The sequence below is a fragment of the Balaenoptera physalus genome (assembly GCF_965194825.1).
Source record: "Balaenoptera physalus genome assembly, chromosome: 2".
In the NCBI taxonomy this organism is placed as follows: domain Eukaryota; kingdom Metazoa; phylum Chordata; class Mammalia; order Artiodactyla; family Balaenopteridae; genus Balaenoptera; species Balaenoptera physalus.
In genome coordinates, this window is record NC_138883.1 from 76,953,539 (window position 1) to 76,978,712 (window position 25,174).

At 47.7% G+C, this 25,174-nt stretch overlaps 4 protein-coding genes and 1 long non-coding RNA gene across 7 annotated transcripts in view; 3 read left to right on the forward strand and 2 right to left on the reverse strand.

Moving 5' to 3' along the window:
* The window catches only part of LOC309656204 (muscarinic acetylcholine receptor M5), a 340,164-nt gene that overhangs the window by 109,013 nt on the left and 205,977 nt on the right, over positions 1 to 25,174 (reverse strand). The gene's annotated exons all lie outside the window — the stretch shown is intronic.
* Positions 3 to 1,968, forward strand: LOC309655488. Its single transcript, XR_014260859.1, has 2 exons — positions 3 to 363; positions 1,187 to 1,968. It is a non-coding gene; the product is annotated as an uncharacterized lncRNA (long non-coding RNA).
* LOC309656249 (uncharacterized protein) lies at positions 3,502 to 10,574 on the forward strand. The gene is made up of 3 exons (XM_082452526.1): positions 3,502 to 4,121; positions 9,808 to 9,892; positions 10,119 to 10,574. The coding sequence occupies exons 1-3, from the start codon at positions 3,864 to 3,866 to the stop codon at positions 10,523 to 10,525; spliced, it is 750 nt and encodes a 249-aa protein (XP_082308652.1). The 5' UTR covers positions 3,502 to 3,863; the 3' UTR covers positions 10,526 to 10,574.
* Positions 16,949 to 25,174, forward strand: part of LOC309656240 (uncharacterized protein) — a 108,656-nt gene continuing 100,430 nt past the window's right edge. For all 3 annotated transcript variants that reach the window (XM_082452504.1, XM_082452505.1, XM_082452506.1), the window contains exons 1-3: positions 16,949 to 17,342; positions 23,030 to 23,114; positions 23,341 to 23,941. In XM_082452504.1, the coding sequence (XP_082308630.1) occupies positions 23,046 to 23,114; positions 23,341 to 23,941 (670 nt within the window). In that variant the 5' untranslated portion in view covers positions 16,949 to 17,342; positions 23,030 to 23,045. The remainder of the gene's footprint in view (positions 17,343 to 23,029; positions 23,115 to 23,340; positions 23,942 to 25,174) is intronic.
* Positions 17,694 to 25,174, reverse strand: part of LOC309656278 (cell death regulator Aven-like) — a 52,638-nt gene continuing 45,157 nt past the window's right edge. Inside the window, exon 3 of the mRNA XM_082452573.1 lies at positions 17,694 to 19,554. Within this exon, the coding sequence (XP_082308699.1) occupies positions 19,508 to 19,554 (47 nt within the window). The 3' untranslated portion in view covers positions 17,694 to 19,507. The remainder of the gene's footprint in view (positions 19,555 to 25,174) is intronic.

A 25,174-nucleotide genomic window follows, 5' to 3' on the forward strand; every position in this document is an offset into this window, starting at 1 on the left:
CCCCGCCCCCCCTCCCTCTGATCTTTTCAATGTCATAATTTTGGAGGCTTCTTGAGGGATAGTTATACAGTTGAATCCATTTTTGCTAGTGGTTCTCAGGCAGGGTGATTTGGCCCCTTGGGATAAATGTCTGGAGACATCTTTGGTTGTCATAACTGGGGGGAGGGAGGGTCGTCAGTGGGTAGCACCTAGTGGCTGGAGGCTGGGGATGCTGTTAAATTCTACAATGCTCAGGACAAGCCACCGCCACCACAAAAAATTACCAAGTCCTAAATGTGCCGGAGTTGAGAAGCCCTGATTTGTGTGCTGTCTGGTGTGAGATTAATACGTGGATCTTCATCTTGGTGACAGCCTGAATCTGTGGTGTGTTGATAAAATATTTAACAACCTGTTTCCAGCCCCACTGATGGGGGTGGAAACAAAGTCCTGATTTGCAGAATTTTGCCAAGTTCCGTGGTGTAAAAGTTCCCACTGTAACCCGTTTCAAGCAACCAACTTTATGTCACTGCATGTAGAATTAGGAAGAGATAATGTACCAAACCATTACAGTTCCTGGTCACATAGGGGATGGGGGCTCAGGTTGTCCAAGGGGTTCTCCTGTTGGTTCCTTTATGGGGTGCAGAGAAAAGGATAAAATTCTTGTTATTACTCCCATCTGCTTGTTTAGTGTTTCTCTAGGGGTGGGATTATGAATTTGAGCATGAGGATGAATAACTTAATTCTGAGTGCCATTGACAGTGTTAATTTCACAAAAAAAGATAAGGTTAAAAAAAAGAGAGAAAAATAGGATGTGGAGGAATGAAAAATGGGAAAGGCTGGAGAAGAGTAGAGAGGGAAGAATTGATGTACTGTGTGAGAAGTGACAGTGTCTATTGACAAAAATGTTAACTATTAAGACAATGAATAGAGAAAAATATATAATAGAATACAGTGTTAAAAAAAAATACTATTATCCTGACACATCTCCTCTCCCAACCCTGTATTTCCTCTCTTGACTAATAGCATCATTAGCTACCTGGTCACTCCAGCAAGAAACCTGGGCATCACCCCTAACTTCTCACTCTGACCTCCCCACTTAGAATTGGACACGGAGTCCTATCAGTTCTCCCATCTCCTATCTGTCCCATTATCTTCCGTCTTAGCTCTCAATTTAGGCCCTAATTATTTGTGGCTTGGACTCTTCCAGTAGTTTCCTGATGGCTGCCTGGAATTCTGATTCTCCTCTACAGAATGGTTTTCTGAGTACAGTGGTTAACAGCATAGAACCTGAAGCCAGACTGCCCTGGGATCCAATCATTCCATTACTCACTAGCTGTGTGATTTGGAAGTTACTTTACGGCTCCGTCTTAGATCCCTCACCTGTGAAACAGGGATGACACGAGTAGTACCTCATAAGGCTGCTGTGAGGTCTAAAGGAAGTGCCGTATGGGAAGTACTTGGAACTGTGCTCTGCGTTACTTTGTTCAAGATTGCAGTTTACAACCCTTCAGCAGTTCTCTAGTCCCACTTACCAGGCAAAGTCCTGCTCAACCATCAGGACTTGGCTCCTGGGTCTATTTCTCATGAAGCCCTGGGTGACTCATTTAGGCAGTTCAACTTTTCTTCCTTCCAGACTTCACCTTGAATCTCTCACTGCACTCAGCACAATAGTGCAATCACCTGCTTACAGAGTTATTATCTTCCCTCTGGGAAGTGAGCTATTGACACTTGAGAGCAAGGACTGTGGCTTTTTTCTTTTTCTTTTCTTTTTTTCTCAATCTTCAAGACCAAGCACTGTGCCTAACCACAGAGTAGATAATTAGAAGCAGTGAACAGTGTTAACTATGTATGAATGTACGAAAGGGACAGAAAGGATTCGGAAAAAAATCACCTGTTTCGCCACACTGATTGGATGATGGATGTTTTAACCCTTCTCTGTATTATTTTCATGTGGTTTCTATAATACAAAGTTTTTTTTAAAAAAAACAATTGTATTTATTATTTTTGGCTGCATTGGGTCTTTGTTGCTGCGTGTGGGATTTCTCTAGTTGTGGCGAGTGGGGGCTGCCGTTCGTTGCGACGTGCGGGCTTCTCATTGCAGTGGCTTCTCTTGTTGAGGAGCACAGGCTCTCGGCTCGCGGGCTCAGTAGTTGTGGCTCGTGGACTCTAGAGCGCAGGCTCAGTAGTTATGGCACACGGGCTTAGTTGCTCCGCAGCGTGTGGGATCTTCCCGGACCAGGGCTCGAACCTGTGTCTCCTGCACTGGCAGGCGGATTCTTAACCACTGTGCCACCAGGGAAGTCCTTGTCATACAAAGTTAAAAATGGCTCCCATGTATCCATATTAAACTGCCCTTTTCCCCCTTGGTTAAAGTAGACTGGATCCATAAAATGAACTATACTGCTTAGCAATAAAAAGGAACAAAACATTAAATCGTAAAATATGGGTGAGTCCCCAAAACTGTCTACTAAGTAAATGACACTGACACACAAACATGGATAGACTGAGCTTGCCTGAGTTAGAATGTCATTTCCACGGCTACTGTAGCTGTGTCACATCAGGCAAGTGGTTTAACTTCTCTAGGGCTATTTCTTTATCTGTAAAATAAGGATGACAGTAGTACCTACCTCACAGGGCTGACAGGAGAATTAAATGCTCATGTGCTCAATAAGTGTGAGCTAAAGCAGTCATTTCTATAAACATTCTTTTGACATCCTGGGAGCCCCTTCTGTCCATGACAGGCTGCACTGTTCTCTGGACTCCCAGTGGCTTGTGGCAGGCCACACCTCTCACCTGAGGACCGCACCCCACCCTTCCTTCATACCTCCTCCTGAACCCAGAGATATGAAGGAACTTTAAAAATTACACCTATTCATTCTTGAAGATCAGGAGACTAAACAGGAAAAAAAAATGGAAGAATTAACTCACTGGAAGTCTCACCCCACAGTTAACCACTAATGTAATAGGGAAGAACCTTTGTATTCTATTACAAGTTAGTCACTAAAGGGCTGTTGCCTGTAAGCTTCAATTATACATAATGGCCCATCTCTGGGAACCCTGCCTCCCAGGTAGTGAGCATTAAGCTCTAGAATACCTTTTCTTTTAGCTCACAAGAAACATCCTGACCAGGCCCACCTGTGAATGACTGCAAGGAGGAAGAGGAGGCTGACCAGAACCCGGACATGTTTGACTTTGCTCTCTCCCGTTTTAGTATAAAAGAAGCCTGAATGCCAACGCAGGCAGCTGGTTCCTTGGGGTCAGGAGTCCACCATCTTCTCGGTTTGCTGTCTCTCCAGGTAAGTCGTTACTCCTTGCCCCAACCAGTCATCTCTCGGATTCACTGGCCTGTCCTGCAGCGCGCAGCAGGAGCTTGGACTCGGTAACACTAATGTTTTGGTATATATTTTTAAGACCTTTTCTTAGGCAAATACACCGTATCAGTATGTCTTTCTACTTTTAATTAAAAAACGAGTTCATATTATATAAACTTTATTTCATAACCCATCCTTTTCCTTGCTACGGCCCTTCCCCCAGAAACACCCCTCCCACTTGCAGCTTCCACTGGTCAGCCCTTTCCTCGGAACCCCCGGCCCTGCCGGAGACCAGGTTCCGGCCCCACCTGCCAGGCCCGGGGCCGGCCGCCCCGCCCCCTCCTCCTACCCCCCGCCCCGTCCCCGCCCCCGCCCCCGCCCCCGCCCCGCCCCGCCCCGCCCCGCCCCGCCCCGCCGCCGCGGCCAGCTTCCAAACCCGGCCCCGCACGCCGCGCTCGCTGTCACCGGGGGCCCGTCGGTCGCGGCTCCTCCGTGCGGCCCGTTTCCGGTGGGGCAAGGGCGTCTCCGCGGCGGCCCGGCTCCCGCGCGTTCAGCACCGCCGTCGGTGGCCAGATGCAGGCGGAGCGAGGAGCTCGGGGCGGCCGAGGACGCCGACCCGGCCGCGGCTGGCCTAGCGGGAATGGCGACCGCGAGCGGGCCGGCGCCCCGGCAGCGGTGGCGAGAGGCGGCGGCGGCGGTGGTGAGAGGCGTCCGCCGGGGCCGCGGCAGGGGCTCCTGGGGCAGCCGAGGAGGAGGAGGAGGTCCGCGAGGCGGCCGCCGAGAGGCAGGAGGCAGGAGGCGGGAGGCCGGGGCGCCGGGCCCAGTGCGCCGGTAAGAGGGGACGGCCGGTGGGGTTCTGGCCGGGGTCGGGGTCGCGGCTTCGTGGGACCGGGGTTGGTGGGGGGTCTGGGCCCCGAGTCAGAAGCCGCGAGCGCCGTGCAGGGCACGGGCGAGCCGGAGGGCGGCAGCGCCTGTGCAGGACGGGCGGAGGGCGGTGGGGGCGTGCGCCGGGGTGTGCACGTGGCGCGGGGGGTGGGTGTGCGTCCCTTGTTCCCTGTCTGCTGGGGTGCCCTGGAGGGTCAAGGCCATGGGCTTCCCCAGCCTGCCCAAGAGGTCTTGGCCCAATTATTAAAGAACCTAGCGGCCGCGGCTCTGTGTCCGCAAGTCTAGGGGGCCGTTTGGGTGCGGGTGTCAGTGTGATTAACCCTTTTGGGGTGGGGACAACCGGGCTTGGTCTCCCAGTGCCTAACCTCCCAGGGAGACATTCCTGTTATTAAGAAGGAAGGGATTTGGGGGTCAGCTTTGTTCACTGCCTGTGCAATGCGTGGCACACAGTAGGCACATAATAAATGTTCATGGAGTGAAAGAATGACCCCGACGAGCTGGACTGGATAGTATTTGGGGGCGGGATCAGATGCATAGTTCTCTTTTTTTTTTTTTAATAGCATAGTTCTCTTTCATTGTATATGTGTAGGAATCAGGGGTCGGTGGCCTTCGTCTATTTGAATTTTCAATCTGTAAATGTTTCAGCAGTCAGGTCTCAATTTTACTAGCAATATAATCGGCCGTATTCATGCATTCGTAATTGGAAGTGTCTTACAGCTTGGAGCAGGGAATGGTTTGGGGGCAAACTTTTACTCTACTGATACCCTAGCTACAGGAGTTAAATTACTGTCTTTATGAGCTGTTCTGTTATTTTAACATTTGTAGTACAAAACTGTATATTTTGAATTCCCATGTGCATAGATTAAAAAATTATTATAGTTTTGGGTTGAGTTAAATTTCCTATTACTGAAGTATTGACATTTGTAATATCTTAAGGGCATAGTAGGTAGGATGTCCCTAAAGATAGGAGTTGTGTACAAAAATGGAGTTGGGAAAAAATGCAAAACTTAAGTGTGCCATATTTAACCTTGTTAGGATTAAGGCAGGTAATAAGTAAAATTTGAGAGAGGTATGAAGAAATTCTTAGAGTCAGCTCACCAGGAAATGAAGGAAACTGACCAGTCTAGTGCACATTATAGATCACCTCGTGTTTTTATAACAACGGTATTTACCTATATAACTTTATTACAACTTAATTGTTTTAGCAACTTGAAAGTTGTTTAAACAACCTGATAACAGATTTGTTCTATATATACTTGCTATGTATAAAATCTTCATTTTTATAGAGTAACTGACTTGCTTAAGCAATACTACCTTGAGATGGTGATTCTCAAACTTGGGCACGCATCACGATCACCTAATGGGTTTGTGAAACTCCTGATTGCTGGGCCTCATCCCCAGAGTTGCTGATTCTGGGGTGAGGGCTGAGAATTTGCATTTCTCATAAGTTCCCAGCTGATGCTATGCTGCTGGTCCACACTTTGAGAACTATTACCTTAAGGAATTGGCTTCATTTAAAAAAATTAGGTCACATATATTTTTTGCACATATAAAATATGCAAAAAGTGCGGTTTATTTTCTTAGGAGTTACCTGTGTAATTCAGGACTTTGTTTTAGATATCTCATGAATACTACCTAAGGGAGAACTGAATTTTTTATTCATGCAATGGCATATATTTAAAATCAGGACTATCATGTCAAAGCAGTTGCAGAAAATCCTCCTTCCCTTTGTTATTTATAAAAGTAAAAGCTCTCTGTTGTTTTTTGGGTTTTTTTGCAATGCAGTAGGTACTTGTGTGCCGTTTTCATCCTCGATGACAGACACTTTTCCCATGTGGACCAGAATCAAATGAGGAAAGCATTCATTCTCAACATCCTGGTTAAAAGGATTTCTGTCAGTGATGTCCTCCAATTAGGAAGTGTTAGCAGGAGACCTTCAAATTCTCCATATCCTAAACACTCCTGGTTGAATTGAAAAAACCTTGAACTCATAGATGGGGAGGGCAGAGTAATGTAGTCCCTGGACTTCTGATGGCATCCGCAGCATAGACATAAGGGCACAGATTGTGAAACCAGACTGACCGGGTATGAATCTCAGTTTTGTCACTCATTAGCTTGAGCAAATGATTGAACTCCTTTGTGACTCAGTTTTCTTATCTGTAAAATAGGAATAATAGTATTTACTTCCTAGAAATAGTAATGAAGGTTAAATGAGTTAGTGAGTGTAAAGTGCTTGGAATAGTGCCAGGCACAAAGTAAATGTTAAATAAATGTTACCTTTTACTATCCACAAACAAGTCTCTCTGTGCTCTAACGAAGTTGGCTTAATCCCAACTGCAACCCACTGATCTTATTTCCCCGACCAGGGATTGAACCCATGCCCTTGGCAGTGAAAGTATGGACCCCTAATCACTGGACTGCCAGGGAATTCCTGCTCCCACCCCCCCCGCCCCCCCTCCCTCTGATCTTTTCAATGTCATAATTTTGGAGGCTTCTTGAGGGATAGTTATACAGTTGAATCCATTTTTGCTAGTGGTTCTCAGGCAGGGTGATTTGGCCCCTTGGGATAAATGTCTGGAGACATCTTTGGTTGTCATAACTGGGGGGAGGGAGGGTCGTCAGTGGGTAGCACCTAGTGGCTGGAGGCTGGGGATGCTGTTAAATTCTACAATGCTCAGGACAAGCCACCGCCACCACAGAAAATTACCAAGTCCTAAATGTGCCGGAGTTGAGAAGCCCTGATTTGTGTGCTGTCTGGTGTGAGATTAATACGTGGATCTTCATCTTGGTGACAGCCTGAATCTGTGGTGTGTTGATAAAATATTTAACAACCTGTTTCCAGCCCCACTGATGGGGGTGGAAACAAAGTCCTGATTTGCAGAATTTTGCCAAGTTCCGTGGTGTAAAAGTTCCCACTGTAACCCGTTTCAAGCAACCAACTTTATGTCACTGCATGTAGAATTAGGAAGAGAGAATGTACCAAACCATTACAGTTCCTGGTCACATAGGGGATGGGGGCTCAGGTTGTCCAAGGGGTTCTCCTGTTGGTTCCTTTATGGGGTGCAGAGAAAAGGATAAAATTCTTGTTATTACTCCCATCTGCTTGTTTAGTGTTTCTCTAGGGGTGGGATTATGAATTTGAGCATGAGGATGAATAACTTAATTCTGAGTGCCATTGACAGTGTTAATTTCACAAAAAAAGATAAGGTTAAAAAAAAGAGAGAAAAATAGGATGTGGAGGAATGAAAAATGGGAAAGGCTGGAGAAGAGTAGAGAGGGAAGAATTGATGTACTGTGTGAGAAGTGACAGTGTCTATTGACAAAAATGTTAACTATTAAGACAATGAATAGAGAAAAATATATAATAGAATACAGTGTTAAAAAAAATACTATTATCCTGACACATCTCCTCTCCCAACCCTGTATTTCCTCTCTTGACTAATAGCATCATTAGCTACCTGGTCACTCCAGCAAGAAACCTGGGCATCACCCCTAACTTCTCACTCTGACCTCCCCACTTAGAATTGGACACGGAGTCCTATCAGTTCTCCCATCTCCTATCTGTCCCATTATCTTCCTTCTTAGCTCTCAATTTAGGCCCTAATTATTTGTGGCTTGGACTCTTCCAGTAGTTTCCTGATGGCTGCCTGGAATTCTGATTCTCCTCTACAGAATGGTTTTCTGAGTACAGTGGTTAACAGCATAGAACCTGAAGCCAGACTGCCCTGGGATCCAATCATTCCATTACTCACTAGCTGTGTGATTTGGAAGTTACTTTACGGCTCCGTCTTAGATCCCTCACCTGTGAAACAGGGATGACACGAGTAGTACCTCATAAGGCTGCTGTGAGGTCTAAAGGAAGTGCCGTATGGGAAGTACTTGGAACTGTGCTCTGCGTTACTTTGTTCAAGATTGCAGTTTACAACCCTTCAGCAGTTCTCTAGTCCCACTTACCAGGCAAAGTCCTGCTCAACCATCAGGACTTGGCTCCTGGGTCTATTTCTCATGAAGCCCTGGGTGACTCATTTAGGCAGTTCAACTTTTCTTCCTTCCAGACTTCACCTTGAATCTCTCACTGCACTCAGCACAATAGTGCAATCACCTGCTTACAGAGTTATTATCTTCCCTCTGGGAAGTGAGCTATTGACACTTGAGAGCAAGGACTGTGGCTTTTTTCTTTTTCTTTTCTTTTTTTCTCAATCTTCAAGACCAAGCACTGTGCCTAACCACAGAGTAGATAATTAGAAGCAGTGAACAGTGTTAACTATGTATGAATGTAAGAAAGGGACAGAAAGGATTCGGAAAAAAATCACCTGTTTCGCCACACTGATTGGATGATGGATGTTTTAACCCTTCTCTGTATTATTTTCATGTGGTTTCTATAATACAAAGTTTTTTTTAAAAAAACAATTGTATTTATTATTTTTGGCTGCATTGGGTCTTTGTTGCTGCGTGTGGGATTTCTCTAGTTGTGGCGAGTGGGGGCTGCCGTTCGTTGCGACGTGCGGGCTTCTCATTGCAGTGGCTTCTCTTGTTGAGGAGCACAGGCTCTCGGCTCGCGGGCTCAGTAGTTGTGGCTTGTGGACTCTAGAGCGCAGGCTCAGTAGTTGTGGCGCACGGGCTTAGTTGCTCCGCACCGTGTGGGATCTTCCCGGACCAGGGCTCGAACCTGTGTCTCCTGCACTGGCAGGCGGATTCTTAACCACTGTGCCACCAGGGAAGTCCTTGTCATACAAAGTTAAAAATGGCTCCCATGTATCCATATTAAACTGCCCTTTTCCCCCTTGGTTAAAGTAGACTGGATCCATAAAATGAACTATACTGCTTAGCAATAAAAAGGAACAAAACATTAAATCGTAAAATATGGGTGAGTCCCCAAAACTGTCTACTAAGTAAATGACACTGACACACAAACATGGATAGACTGAGCTTGCCTGAGTTAGAATGTCATTTCCACCGCTACTGTAGCTGTGTCACATCAGGCAAGTGGTTTAACTTCTCTAGGGCTATTTCCTTATCTGTAAAATAAGGATGACAGTAGTACCTACCTCACAGGGCTGACAGGAGAATTAAATGCTCATGTGCTCAATAAGTGTGAGCTAAAGCAGTCATTTCTATAAACATTCTTTTGACATCCTGGGAGCCCCTTCTGTCCATGACAGGCTGCACTGTTCTCTCGACTCCCAGTGGCTTGTGGCAGGCCACACCTCTCACCTGAGGACCGCACCCCACCCTTCCTTCATACCTCCTCCTGAACCCAGAGGTAGGAAGGAACTTTAAAAATTACACCTATTCATTCTTGAAGATCAGGAGACTAAACAGGAAAAAAAAATGGAAGAATTAACTCAATGGGAGTCTCACCCCACAGTTAACCACTAATGTAATAGGGAAGAACCTTTGTATTCTATTACAAGTTAGTCACTAAAGGGCTGTTGCCTGTAAGCTTCAATTATACATAATGGCCCATCTCTGGGAACCCTGCCTCCCAGGTAGTGAGCATTAAGCTCTAGAATACCTTTTCTTTTAGCTCACAAGAAACATCCTGACCAGGCCCACCTGTGAATGACTGCAAGGAGGAAGAAGAGGCTGACCAGAACCCGGACATGTTTGACTTTGCTCTCTCCCGTTTTAGTATAAAAGAAGCCTGAATGCCAACGCAGGCAGCTGGTTCCTTGGGGTCAGGAGTCCACCATCTTCTCGGTTTGCTGTCTCTCCAGGTAAGTCGTTACTCCTTGCCCCAACCAGTCATCTCTCGGATTCACTGGCCTGTCCTGCAGCGCGCAGCAGGAGCTTGGACTCGGTAACACTAATGTTTTTGGTATATACTTTTTAAGACCTTTTCTTAGGCAAATACACCGTATCAGTATGTCTTTCTACTTTTAATTAAAAAACGAGTTCATATTATATAAACTTTATTTCATAACCCATCCTTTTCCTTGCTACGGCCCTTCCCCCAGAAACACCCCTCCCACTTGCAGCTTCTACTGGTCAGCCCTTTCCTCGGAACCCCCGGCCCTGCCGGAGACCAGGTTCCGGCCCCACCTGCCAGGCCCGGGGCAGGCCGCCCCGCCCCCTCCTCCTCCTCCCCCCGCCCCGCCCCGCCCCGCCCCGCCCCGCCCCGCCCCGCCGCCGCCGCGGCCAGCTTCCAAACCCGGCCCCGCACGCCGCGCTCGCTGTCACCGGGGGCCCGTCGGTCGCGGCTCCTCCGTGCGGCCCGTTTCCGGTGGGGCAAGGGCGTCTCCGCGGCGGCCCGGCTCCCGCGCGTTCAGCACCGCCGTCGGTGGCCAGATGCAGGCGGAGCGAGGAGCTCGGGGCGGCCGAGGACGCCGACCCGGCCGCGGCTGGCCTAGCGGGAATGGCGACCGCGAGCGGGCCGGCGCCCCGGCAGCGGTGGCGAGAGGCGGCGGCGGCGGTGGTGAGAGGCGTCCGCCGGGGCCGCGGCAGGGGCTCCTGGGGCAGCCGAGGAGGAGGAGGAGGTCCGCGAGGCGGCCGCCGAGAGGCAGGAGGCAGGAGGCGGGGGCGCCGGGCCCAGTGCGCCGGTAAGAGGGGACGGCCGGTGGGGTTCTGGCCGGGGTCGGGGTCGCGGCTTCGTGGGACCGGGGCTGGTGGGGGGTCCGGGTCCCGAGTCAGAAGCCGCGAGCGCCGTTCAGGGCACGCGCGAGCCGGACGGCGGCAGCGCCTGTGCAGGACGGGCGGAGGGCGGTGGGGGCGTGCGCCGGGGTGTGCACGTGGCGCGGGGGGTTGGGTGTGCGTCCCTTGCTCCCTGTCTGCTGGGGTGCCCTGGAGGGTCAAGGCCATGGGCTTCCCCAGCCTGCCCAAGAGGTCTTGGCCCAATTATTAAAGAACCTAGCGGCCGCGGCTCTGTGTCCGCAAGTCTAGGGGGCCGTTTGGGTGCGGGTGTCAGTGTGATTAACCCTTTTGGGGTGGGGACAACCAGGGCTTGGTCTCCCAGTGCCTAACCTCCCAGGGAGACATTCCTGTTGTTAAGGAGGAAGGGATTTGGGGGTCAGCTTTGTTCACTGCCTGTGCAATGCGTGGCACACAGTAGGCACATAATAAATGTTCATGGAGTGAAAGAATGACCCCGACGAGCTGGACTGGATAGTATTTGGGGGCGGGATCAGATGCATAGTTCTCTTTTTTTTTTTTAATAGCATAGTTCTCTTTCATTGTATATGTGTAGGAATCAGGGGTCGGTGGCCTTCGTCTATTTGAATTTTCAATCTGTAAATGTTTCAGCAGTCAGGTCTCAATTTTACTAGCAATATAATCGGCCGTATTCATGCATTCGTAATTGGAAGTGTCTTACAGCTTGGAGCAGGGAATGGTTTGGGGGCAAACTTTTACTCTACTGATACCCTAGCTACAGGAGTTAAATTACTGTCTTTATGAGCTGTTCTGTTATTTTAACATTTGTAGTACAAAACTGTATATTTTGAATTCCCATGTGCATAGATTAAAAAATTATTATAGTTTTGGGTTGAGTTAAATTTCCTATTACTGAAGTATTGACATTTGTAATATCTTAAGGGCATAGTAGGTAGGATGTCCCTAAAGATAGAAGTTGTGTACAAAAATGGAGTTGGGAAAAAATGCAAAACTTAAGTGTGCCATATTTAACCTTGTTAGGATTAAGGCAGGTAATAAGTAAAATTTGAGAGAGGTATGAAGAAATTCTTAGAGTCAGCTCACCAGGAAATGAAGGAAACTGACCAGTCTAGTGCACATTATAGATCACCTCGTGTTTTTATAACAACGGTATTTACCTATATAACTTTATTACAACTTAATTGTTTTAGCAACTTGAAAGTTGTTTAAACAACCTGATAACAGATTTGTTCTATATATACTTGCTATGTATAAAATCTTCATTTTTATAGAGTAACTGACTTGCTTAAGCAATACTACCTTGAGATGGTGATTCTCAAACTTGGGCACGCATCACGATCACCTAATGGGTTTGTGAAACTCCTGATTGCTGGGCCTCATCCCCAGAGTTGCTGATTCTGGGGTGAGGGCTGAGAATTTGCATTTCTCATAAGTTCCCAGCTGATGCTATGCTGCTGGTCCACACTTTGAGAACTATTACCTTAAGGAATTGGCTTCATTTAAAAAAATTAGGTCACATATATTTTTTGCACATATAAAATATGCAAAAAGTGCGGTTTATTTTCTTAGGAGTTACCTGTGTAATTCAGGACTTTGTTTTAGATATCTCATGAATACTACCTAAGGGAGAACTGAATTTTTTATTCATGCAATGGCATATATTTAAAATCAGGACTATCATGTCAAAGCAGTTGCAGAAAATCCTCCTTCCCTTTGTTATTTATAAAAGTAAAAGCTCTCTGTTGTTTTTTGGGTTTTTTTGCAATGCAGTAGGTACTTGTGTGCCGTTTTCATCCTCGATGACAGACACTTTTCCCATGTGGACCAGAATCAAATGAGGAAAGCATTCATTCTCAACATCCTGGTTAAAAGGATTTCTGTCAGTGATGTCCTCCAATTAGGAAGTGTTAGCAGGAGACCTTCAAATTCTCCATATCCTAAACACTCCTGGTTGAATTGAAAAAACCTTGAACTCATAGATGGGGAGGGCAGAGTAATGTAGTCCCTGGACTTCTGATGGCATCCGCAGCATAGACATAAGGGCACAGATTGTGAAACCAGACTGACCGGGTATGAATCTCAGTTTTGTCACTCATTAGCTTGAGCAAATGATTGAACTCCTTTGTGACTCAGTTTTCTTATCTGTAAAATAGGAATAATAGTATTTACTTCCTAGAAATAGTAATGAAGGTTAAATGAGTTAGTGAGTGTAAAGTGCTTGGAATAGTGCCAGGCACAAAGTAAATGTTAAATAAATGTTACCTTTTACTATCCACAAACAAGTCTCTCTGTGCTCTAACGAAGTTGGCTTAATCCCAACTGCAACCCACTGATCTTATTTCCCCGACCAGGGATTGAACCCATGCCCTTGGCAGTGAAAGTATGGACCCCTAATCACTGGACTGCCAGGGAATTCCTGCTCCCACCCCCCCCGCCCCCCCTCCCTCTGATCTTTTCAATGTCATAATTTTGGAGGCTTCTTGAGGGATAGTTATACAGTTGAATCCATTTTTGCTAGTGGTTCTCAGGCAGGGTGATTTGGCCCCTTGGGATAAATGTCTGGAGACATCTTTGGTTGTCATAACTGGGGGGAGGGAGGGTCGTCAGTGGGTAGCACCTAGTGGCTGGAGGCTGGGGATGCTGTTAAATTCTACAATGCTCAGGACAAGCCACCGCCACCACAGAAAATTACCAAGTCCTAAATGTGCCGGAGTTGAGAAGCCCTGATTTGTGTGCTGTCTGGTGTGAGATTAATACGTGGATCTTCATCTTGGTGACAGCCTGAATCTGTGGTGTGTTGATAAAATATTTAACAACCTGTTTCCAGCCCCACTGATGGGGGTGGAAACAAAGTCCTGATTTGCAGAATTTTGCCAAGTTCCGTGGTGTAAAAGTTCCCACTGTAACCCGTTTCAAGCAACCAACTTTATGTCACTGCATGTAGAATTAGGAAGAGAGAATGTACCAAACCATTACAGTTCCTGGTCACATAGGGGATGGGGGCTCAGGTTGTCCAAGGGGTTCTCCTGTTGGTTCCTTTATGGGGTGCAGAGAAAAGGATAAAATTCTTGTTATTACTCCCATCTGCTTGTTTAGTGTTTCTCTAGGGGTGGGATTATGAATTTGAGCATGAGGATGAATAACTTAATTCTGAGTGCCATTGACAGTGTTAATTTCACAAAAAAAGATAAGGTTAAAAAAAAGAGAGAAAAATAGGATGTGGAGGAATGAAAAATGGGAAAGGCTGGAGAAGAGTAGAGAGGGAAGAATTGATGTACTGTGTGAGAAGTGACAGTGTCTATTGACAAAAATGTTAACTATTAAGACAATGAATAGAGAAAAATATATAATAGAATACAGTGTTAAAAAAAATACTATTATCCTGACACATCTCCTCTCCCAACCCTGTATTTCCTCTCTTGACTAATAGCATCATTAGCTACCTGGTCACTCCAGCAAGAAACCTGGGCATCACCCCTAACTTCTCACTCTGACCTCCCCACTTAGAATTGGACACGGAGTCCTATCAGTTCTCCCATCTCCTATCTGTCCCATTATCTTCCTTCTTAGCTCTCAATTTAGGCCCTAATTATTTGTGGCTTGGACTCTTCCAGTAGTTTCCTGATGGCTGCCTGGAATTCTGATTCTCCTCTACAGAATGGTTTTCTGAGTACAGTGGTTAACAGCATAGAACCTGAAGCCAGACTGCCCTGGGATCCAATCATTCCATTACTCACTAGCTGTGTGATTTGGAAGTTACTTTACGGCTCCGTCTTAGATCCCTCACCTGTGAAACAGGGATGACACGAGTAGTACCTCATAAGGCTGCTGTGAGGTCTAAAGGAAGTGCCGTATGGGAAGTACTTGGAACTGTGCTCTGCGTTACTTTGTTCAAGATTGCAGTTTACAACCCTTCAGCAGTTCTCTAGTCCCACTTACCAGGCAAAGTCCTGCTCAACCATCAGGACTTGGCTCCTGGGTCTATTTCTCATGAAGCCCTGGGTGACTCATTTAGGCAGTTCAACTTTTCTTCCTTCCAGACTTCACCCTGAATCTCTCACTGCACTCAGCACAATAGTGCAATCACCTGCTTACAGAGTTATTATCTTCCCTCTGGGAAGTGAGCTATTGACACTTGAGAGCAAGGACTGTGGCTTTTTTCTTTTTCTTTTCTTTTTTTCTCAATCTTCAAGACCAAGCACTGTGCCTAACCACAGAGTAGATAATTAGAAGCAGTGAACAGTGTTAACTATGTATGAATGTAAGAAAGGGACAGAAAGGATTCGGAAAAAAATCACCTGTTTCGCCACACTGATTGGATGATGGATGTTTTAACCCTTCTCTGTATTATTTTCATGTGGTTTCTATAATACAAAGTTTTTTTTTAAAAAACAATTGTATTTATTATTTTTGGCTGCATTGGGTCTTTGTTGCTGCGTGTGGGATTTCTCTAGTTGTGGCGAGTGGGGGCTGCCGTTCGTTGCGACGTGCGGGCTTCTCATTGCAGTGGCTTCTCTTGTTGAGGAGCACAGGCTCTCGGCTCGCGGGCTCAGTAGTTGTGGCTTGTGGACTCTAGAGCGCAGGCTCAGTAGTTGTGGCGCACGGGCTTAGTTGCTCCGCACCGTGTGGGATCTTCCCGGACCAGGGCTCGAACCTGTGTCTCCTGCACTGGCAGGCGGATTCTTAACCACTGTGCCACCAGGGAAGTCCTTGTCATACAAAGTTAAAAATGGCTCCCATGTATCCATATTAAACTGCCCTTTTCCCCCTTGGTTAAAGTAGACTGGATCCATAAAATGAACTATACTGCTTAGCAATAAAAAGGAACAAAACATTAAATCGTAAAATATGGGTGAGTCCCCAAAACTGTCTACTAAGTAAATGACACTGACACACAAACATGGATAGACTGAGCTTGCCTGAGTTAGAATGTCATTTCCACGGCTACTGTAGCTGTGTCACATCAGGCAAGTGGTTTAACTTCTCTAGGGCTATTTCCTTATCTGTAAAATAAGGATGACAGTAGTACCTACCTCACAGGGCTGACAGGAGAATTAAATGCTCATGTGCTCAATAAGTGTGAGCTAAAGCAGTCATTTCTATAAACATTCTTTTGACATCCTGGGAGCCCCTTCTGTCCATGACAGGCTGCACTGTTCTCTCGACTCCCAGTGGCTTGTGGCAGGCCACACCTCTCACCTGAGGACCGCACCCCACCCTTCCTTCATACCTCCTCCTGAACCCAGAGGTATGAAGGAACTTTAAAAATTACACCTATTCATTCTTGAAGATCAGGAGACTAAACAGGAAAAAAAAATGGAAGAATTAACTCAATGGGAGTCTCACCCCACAGTTAACCACTAATGTAATAGGGAAGAACCTTTGTATTCTATTACAAGTTAGTCACTAAAGGGCTGTTGCCTGTAAGCTTCAATTATACATAATGGCCCATCTCTGGGAACCCTGCCTCCCAGGTAGTGAGCATTAAGCTCTAGAATACCTTTTCTTTTAGCTCACAAGAAACATCCTGACCAGGCCCACCTGTGAATGACTGCAAGGAGGAAGAGGAGGCTGACCAGAACCCGGACATGTTTGACTTTGCTCTCTCCCGTTTTAGTAGAAAAGAAGCCTGAATGCCAACGCAGGCAGCTGGTTCCTTGGGGTCAGGAGTCCACCATCTTCTCGGTTTGCTGTCTCTCCAGGTAAGTCGTTACTCCTTGCCCCAACCAGTCATCTCTCGGATTCACTGGCCTGTCCTGCAGCACGCAGCAGGAGCTTGGACTCGGTAACACTAATGTTTTGGTATATACTTTTTAAGACCTTTTCTTAGGCAAATACACCGTATCAGTATGTCTTTCTACTTTTAATTAAAAAACGAGTTCATATTATATAAACTTTATTTCATAACCCATCCTTTTCCTTGCTACGGCCCTTCCCCCAGAAACACCCCTCCCACTTGCAGCTTCCACTGGTCAGCCCTTTCCTCGGAACCCCCGGCCCTGCCGGAGACCAGGTTCCGGCCCCACCTGCCAGGCCCGGGGCAGGCCGCCCCGCCCCCCCTCCTCCTCCCCCCTCCCCCCCGCCCCCTCCTCCTCCTCCCCCCCGCCCCCTCCTCCTCCTCCCCCCTCCCCCCCGCCCCCGTCCCGCCCCGCCCCGCCGCCGCGGCCAGCTTCCAAACCCGGCCCCGCACGCCGCGCTCGCTGTCACCGGGGGCCCGTCGGTCGCGGCTCCTCCGTGCGGCCCGTTTCTGGTGGGGCAAGGGCGTCTCCGCGGCGGCCCGGCTCCCGCGCGTTCAGCACCGCCGTCGGTGGCCAGGTGCAGGCGGAGCGAGGAGCGAGGAGCTCGGGGCGGCCGAGGACGCCGACCCGGCCGCGGCTGGCCTAGCGGGAATGGCGACCGCGAGCGGGCCGGCGCCCCGGCGGCGGTGGCGAGAGGCGGCCGCCGGGGCCGCGGCAGGGGCTCCTGGGGCAGCCGAGGAGGAGGAGGAGGTCCGCGAGGCGGCCGCCGAGAGGCAGGAGGCAGGAGGCGGGAGGCCGGGGCGCCGGGCCCAGTGCGCCGGTAAGAGGGGACGGCCGGTGGGGTTCTGGCCGGGGTCGGGATCGCGGCTTCGTGGGACCGGGGCTGGTGGGGGGTCCGGGCCCCGAGTCAGAAGCCGCGAGCGCCGTGCAGGGCACGGGCGAGCCGGAGGGCGGCAGCGCCTGTGCAGGACGGGCGGAGGGCGGTGGGGGCGTGCGCCGGGGTGTGCACGTGGCGCGGGGGGTGGGTGTGCGTCCCTTGTTCCCTGTCTGCTGGGGTGCCCTGGAGGGTCAAGGCCATGGGCTTCCCCAGCCTGCCCAAGAGGTCTTGGCCCAATTATTAAAGAACCTAGCGGCCGCGGCTCTGTGTCCGCAAGTCTAGGAGGCCGTTTGGGTGCGGGTGTCAGTGTGATTAACCCTTTTGGGGTGGGGACAACCAGGGCTTGGTCTCCCAGTGCCTAACCTCCCAGGGAGACATTCCTGTTATTAAGAAGGAAGGGATTTGGGGGTCAGCTTTGTTCACTGCCTGTGCAATGCGTGGCACACAGTAGGCACATAATAAATGTTCATGGAGTGAAAGAATGACCCCGACGAGCTGGACTGGATAGTATTTGGGGGCGGGATCAGATGCATAGTTCTCTTTTTTTTTTTTTAATAGCATAGTTCTCTTTCATTGTATATGTGTAGGAATCAGGGGTCGGTGGCCTTCGTCTATTTGAATTTTCAATCTGTAAATGTTTCAGCAGTCAGGTCTCAATTTTACTAGCAATATAATCGGCCGTATTCATGCATTCGTAATTGGAAGTGTCTTACAGCTTGGAGCAGGGAATGGTTTGGGGGCAAACTTTTACTCTACTGATACCCTAGCTACAGGAGTTAAATTACTGTCTTTATGAGCTGTTCTGTTATTTTAACATTTGTAGTACAAAACTGTATATTTTGAATTCCCATGTGCATAGATTAAAAAATTATTATAGTTTTGGGTTGAGTTAAATTTCCTATTACTGAAGTATTGACATTTGTAATATCTTAAGGGCATAGTAGGTAGGATGTCCCTAAAGATAGGAGTTGTGTACAAAAATGGAGTTGGGAAAAAATGCAAAACTTAAGTGTGCCATATTTAACCTTGTTAGGATTAAGGCAGGTAATAAGTAAAATTTGAGAGAGGTATGAAGAAATTCTTAGAGTCAGCTCACCAGGAAATGAAGGAAACTGACCAGTCTAGTGCACATTATAGATCACCTCGTGTTTTTATAACAACGGTATTTACCTATATAACTTTATTACAACTTAATTGTTTTAGCAACTTGAAAGTTGTTTAAACAACCTGATAACAGATTTGTTCTATATATACTTGCTATGTATAAAATCTTCATTTTTATAGAGTAACTGACTTGCTTAAGCAATACTACCTTGAGATGGTGATTCTCAAACTTGGGCACGCATCACGATCACCTAATGGGTTTGTGAAACTCCTGATTGCTGGGCCTCATCCCCAGAGTTGCTGATTCTGGGGTGAGGGCTGAGAATTTGCATTTCTCATAAGTTCCCAGCTGATGCTATGCTGCTGGTCCACACTTTGAGAACTATTACCTTAAGGAATTGGCTTCATTTAAAAAAATTAGGTCACATATATTTTTTGCACATATAAAATATGCAAAAAGTGCGGTTTATTTTCTTAGGAGTTACCTGTGTAATTCAGGACTTTGTTTTAGATATCTCATGAATACTACCTAAGGGAGAACTGAATTTTTTATTCATGCAATGGCATATATTTAAAATCAGGACTATCATGTCAAAGCAGTTGCAGAAAATCCTCCTTCCCTTTGTTATTTATAAAAGTAAAAGCTCTCTGTTGTTTTTTGGGTTTTTTTGCAATGCAGTAGGTACTTGTGTGCCGTTTTCATCCTCGATGACAGACACTTTTCCCATGTGGACCAGAATCAAATGAGGAAAGCATTCATTCTCAACATCCTGGTTAAAAGGATTTCTGTCAGTGATGTCCTCCAATTAGGAAGTGTTAGCAGGAGACCTTCAAATTCTCCATATCCTAAACACTCCTGGTTGAATTGAAAAAACCTTGAACTCATAGATGGGGAGGGCAGAGTAATGTAGTCCCTGGACTTCTGATGGCATCCGCAGCATAGACATAAGGGCACAGATTGTGAAACCAGACTGACCGGGTATGAATCTCAGTTTTGTCACTCATTAGCTTGAGCAAATGATTGAACTCCTTTGTGACTCAGTTTTCTTATCTGTAAAATAGGAATAATAGTATTTACTTCCTAGAAATAGTAATGAAGGTTAAATGAGTTAGTGAGTGTAAAGTGCTTGGAATAGTGCCAGGCACAAAGTAAATGTTAAATAAATGTTACCTTTTACTATCCACAAACAAGTCTCTCTGTGCTCTAACGAAGTTGGCTTAATCCCAACTGCAACCCACTGATCTTATTTCCCCGACCAGGGATTGAACCCATGCCCTTGGCAGTGAAAGTATGGACCCCTAATCACTGGACTGCCAGGGAATTCCTGCTCCCACCCCCCCCGCCCCCCCTCCCTCTGATCTTTTCAATGTCATAATTTTGGAGGCTTCTTGAGGGATAGTTATACAGTTGAATCCATTTTTGCTAGTGGTTCTCAGGCAGGGTGATTTGGCCCCTTGGGATAAATGTCTGGAGACATCTTTGGTTGTCATAACTGGGGGGAGGGAGGGTCGTCAGTGGGTAGCACCTAGTGGCTGGAGGCTGGGGATGCTGTTAAATTCTACAATGCTCAGGACAAGCCACCGCCACCACAGAAAATTACCAAGTCCTAAATGTGCCGGAGTTGAGAAGCCCTGATTTGTGTGCTGTCTGGTGTGAGATTAATACGTGGATCTTCATCTTGGTGACAGCCTGAATCTGTGGTGTGTTGATAAAATATTTAACAACCTGTTTCCAGCCCCACTGATGGGGGTGGAAACAAAGTCCTGATTTGCAGAATTTTGCCAAGTTCCGTGGTGTAAAAGTTCCCACTGTAACCCGTTTCAAGCAACCAACTTTATGTCACTGCATGTAGAATTAGGAAGAGAGAATGTACCAAACCATTACAGTTCCTGGTGACATAGGGGATGGGGGCTCAGGTTGTCCAAGGGGTTCTCCTGTTGGTTCCTTTATGGGGTGCAGAGAAAAGGATAAAATTCTTGTTATTACTCCCATCTGCTTGTTTAGTGTTTCTCTAGGGGTGGGATTATGAATTTGAGCATGAGGATGAATAACTTAATTCTGAGTGCCATTGACAGTGTTAATTTCACAAAAAAAGATAAGGTTAAAAAAAAGAGAGAAAAATAGGATGTGGAGGAATGAAAAATGGGAAAGGCTGGAGAAGAGTAGAGAGGGAAGAATTGATGTACTGTGTGAGAAGTGACAGTGTCTATTGACAAAAATGTTAACTATTAAGACAATGAATAGAGAAAAATATATAATAGAATACAGTGTTAAAAAAAATACTATTATCCTGACACATCTCCTCTCCCAACCCTGTATTTCCTCTCTTGACTAATAGCATCATTAGCTACCTGGTCACTCCAGCAAGAAACCTGGGCATCACCCCTAACTTCTCACTCTGACCTCCCCACTTAGAATTGGACACGGAGTCCTATCAGTTCTCCCATCTCCTATCTGTCCCATTATCTTCCTTCTTAGCTCTCAATTTAGGCCCTAATTATTTGTGGCTTGGACTCTTCCAGTAGTTTCCTGATGGCTGCCTGGAATTCTGATTCTCCTCTACAGAATGGTTTTCTGAGTACAGTGGTTAACAGCATAGAACCTGAAGCCAGACTGCCCTGGGATCCAATCATTCCATTACTCACTAGCTGTGTGATTTGGAAGTTACTTTACGGCTCCGTCTTAGATCCCTCACCTGTGAAACAGGGATGACACGAGTAGTACCTCATAAGGCTGCTGTGAGGTCTAAAGGAAGTGCCGTATGGGAAGTACTTGGAACTGTGCTCTGCGTTACTTTGTTCAAGATTGCAGTTTACAACCCTTCAGCAGTTCTCTAGTCCCACTTACCAGGCAAAGTCCTGCTCAACCATCAGGACTTGGCTCCTGGGTCTATTTCTCATGAAGCCCTGGGTGACTCATTTAGGCAGTTCAACTTTTCTTCCTTCCAGACTTCACCTTGAATCTCTCACTGCACTCAGCACAATAGTGCAATCACCTGCTTACAGAGTTATTATCTTCCCTCTGGGAAGTGAGCTATTGACACTTGAGAGCAAGGACTGTGGCTTTTTTCTTTTTCTTTTCTTTTTTTCTCAATCTTCAAGACCAAGCACTGTGCCTAACCACAGAGTAGATAATTAGAAGCAGTGAACAGTGTTAACTATGTATGAATGTAAGAAAGGGACAGAAAGGATTCGGAAAAAAATCACCTGTTTCGCCACACTGATTGGATGATGGATGTTTTAACCCTTCTCTGTATTATTTTCATGTGGTTTCTATAATACAAAGTTTTTTTTAAAAAAACAATTGTATTTATTATTTTTGGCTGCATTGGGTCTTTGTTGCTGCGTGTGGGATTTCTCTAGTTGTGGCGAGTGGGGGCTGCCGTTCGTTGCGACGTGCGGGCTTCTCATTGCAGTGGCTTCTCTTGTTGAGGAGCACAGGCTCTCGGCTCGCGGGCTCAGTAGTTGTGGCTTGTGGACTCTAGAGCGCAGGCTCAGTAGTTGTGGCGCACGGGCTTAGTTGCTCCGCACCGTGTGGGATCTTCCCGGACCAGGGCTCGAACCTGTGTCTCCTGCACTGGCAGGCGGATTCTTAACCACTGTGCCACCAGGGAAGTCCTTGTCATACAAAGTTAAAAATGGCTCCCATGTATCCATATTAAACTGCCCTTTTCCCCCTTGGTTAAAGTAGACTGGATCCATAAAATGAACTATACTGCTTAGCAATAAAAAGGAACAAAACATTAAATCGTAAAATATGGGTGAGTCCCCAAAACTGTCTACTAAGTAAATGACACTGACACACAAACATGGATAGACTGAGCTTGCCTGAGTTAGAATGTCATTTCCACCGCTACTGTAGCTGTGTCACATCAGGCAAGTGGTTTAACTTCTCTAGGGCTATTTCCTTATCTGTAAAATAAGGATGACAGTAGTACCTACCTCACAGGGCTGACAGGAGAATTAAATGCTCATGTGCTCAATAAGTGTGAGCTAAAGCAGTCATTTCTATAAACATTCTTTTGACATCCTGGGAGCCCCTTCTGTCCATGACAGGCTGCACTGTTCTCTCGACTCCCAGTGGCTTGTGGCAGGCCACACCTCTCACCTGAGGACCGCACCCCACCCTTCCTTCATACCTCCTCCTGAACCCAGAGGTAGGAAGGAACTTTAAAAATTACACCTATTCATTCTTGAAGATCAGGAGACTAAACAGGAAAAAAAAATGGAAGAATTAACTCAATGGGAGTCTCACCCCACAGTTAACCACTAATGTAATAGGGAAGAACCTTTGTATTCTATTACAAGTTAGTCACTAAAGGGCTGTTGCCTGTAAGCTTCAATTATACATAATGGCCCATCTCTGGGAACCCTGCCTCCCAGGTAGTGAGCATTAAGCTCTAGAATACCTTTTCTTTTAGCTCACAAGAAACATCCTGACCAGGCCCACCTGTGAATGACTGCAAGGAGGAAGAAGAGGCTGACCAGAACCCGGACATGTTTGACTTTGCTCTCTCCCGTTTTAGTATAAAAGAAGCCTGAATGCCAACGCAGGCAGCTGGTTCCTTGGGGTCAGGAGTCCACCATCTTCTCGGTTTGCTGTCTCTCCAGGTAAGTCGTTACTCCTTGCCCCAACCAGTCATCTCTCGGATTCACTGGCCTGTCCTGCAGCGCGCAGCAGGAGCTTGGACTCGGTAACACTAATGTTTTTGGTATATACTTTTTAAGACCTTTTCTTAGGCAAATACACCGTATCAGTATGTCTTTCTACTTTTAATTAAAAAACGAGTTCATATTATATAAACTTTATTTCATAACCCATCCTTTTCCTTGCTACGGCCCTTCCCCCAGAAACACCCCTCCCACTTGCAGCTTCTACTGGTCAGCCCTTTCCTCGGAACCCCCGGCCCTGCCGGAGACCAGGTTCCGGCCCCACCTGCCAGGCCCGGGGCAGGCCGCCCCGCCCCCTCCTCCTCCTCCCCCCGCCCCGCCCCGCCCCGCCCCGCCCCGCCCCGCCCCGCCCCGCCGCCGCCGCGGCCAGCTTCCAAACCCGGCCCCGCACGCCGCGCTCGCTGTCACCGGGGGCCCGTCGGTCGCGGCTCCTCCGTGCGGCCCGTTTCTGGTGGGGCAAGGGCGTCTCCGCGGCGGCCCGGCTCCCGCGCGTTCAGCACCGCCGTCGGTGGCCAGATGCAGGCGGAGCGAGGAGCTCGGGGCGGCCGAGGACGCCGACCCGGCCGCGGCTGGCCTAGCGGGAATGGCGACCGCGAGCGGGCCGGCGCCCCGGCAGCGGTGGCGAGAGGCGGCGGCGGCGGTGGTGAGAGGCGTCCGCCGGGGCCGCGGCAGGGGCTCCTGGGGCAGCCGAGGAGGAGGAGGAGGTCCGCGAGGCGGCCGCCGAGAGGCAGGAGGCAGGAGGCGGGGGCGCCGGGCCCAGTGCGCCGGTAAGAGGGGACGGCCGGTGGGGTTCTGGCCGGGGTCGGGGTCGCGGCTTCGTGGGACCGGGGCTGGTGGGGGGTCCGGGTCCCGAGTCAGAAGCCGCGAGCGCCGTTCAGGGCACGCGCGAGCCGGACGGCGGCAGCGCCTGTGCAGGACGGGCGGAGGGCGGTGGGGGCGTGCGCCGGGGTGTGCACGTGGCGCGGGGGGGTGGGTGTGCGTCCCTTGCTCCCTGTCTGCTGGGGTGCCCTGGAGGGTCAAGGCCATGGGCTTCCCCAGCCTGCCCAAGAGGTCTTGGCCCAATTATTAAAGAACCTAGCGGCCGCGGCTCTGTGTCCGCAAGTCTAGGGGGCCGTTTGGGTGCGGGTGTCAGTGTGATTAACCCTTTTGGGGTGGGGACAACCAGGGCTTGGTCTCCCAGTGCCTAACCTCCCAGGGAGACATTCCTGTTGTTAAGGAGGAAGGGATTTGGGGGTCAGCTTTGTTCACTGCCTGTGCAATGCGTGGCACACAGTAGGCACATAATAAATGTTCATGGAGTGAAAGAATGACCCCGACGAGCTGGACTGGATAGTATTTGGGGGCGGGATCAGATGCATAGTTCTCTTTTTTTTTTTTAATAGCATAGTTCTCTTTCATTGTATATGTGTAGGAATCAGGGGTCGGTGGCCTTCGTCTATTTGAATTTTCAATCTGTAAATGTTTCAGCAGTCAGGTCTCAATTTTACTAGCAATATAATCGGCCGTATTCATGCATTCGTAATTGGAAGTGTCTTACAGCTTGGAGCAGGGAATGGTTTGGGGGCAAACTTTTACTCTACTGATACCCTAGCTACAGGAGTTAAATTACTGTCTTTATGAGCTGTTCTGTTATTTTAACATTTGTAGTACAAAACTGTATATTTATTTCTAATTTTGGTTAGGAAAGAAATTATACACTAAAAGAAAAGTAGAAGAGAGAATCAAAAGTTATATACTCTTTAGAAGACTGAAATGGAAGCTGGAGTAACTATGCCACCTCATTCCACTAATCTAAAAATGGTCGTAAAAGTTTCAGTTATATAAGATAGGTAAGCAGTAGAGATCTACTACACAGCAGAGTACCTGTAGCTAACAAGACTGTATTGTATACCTAAAATTTGCTAAGAGGGTAGATCTTACGTGTTCTTGCCACCAAAATTAATAATAAGATAAAGCAGATGGGAGGAAATTTGGGGGGCTGATGGACATTCTATGGCCGC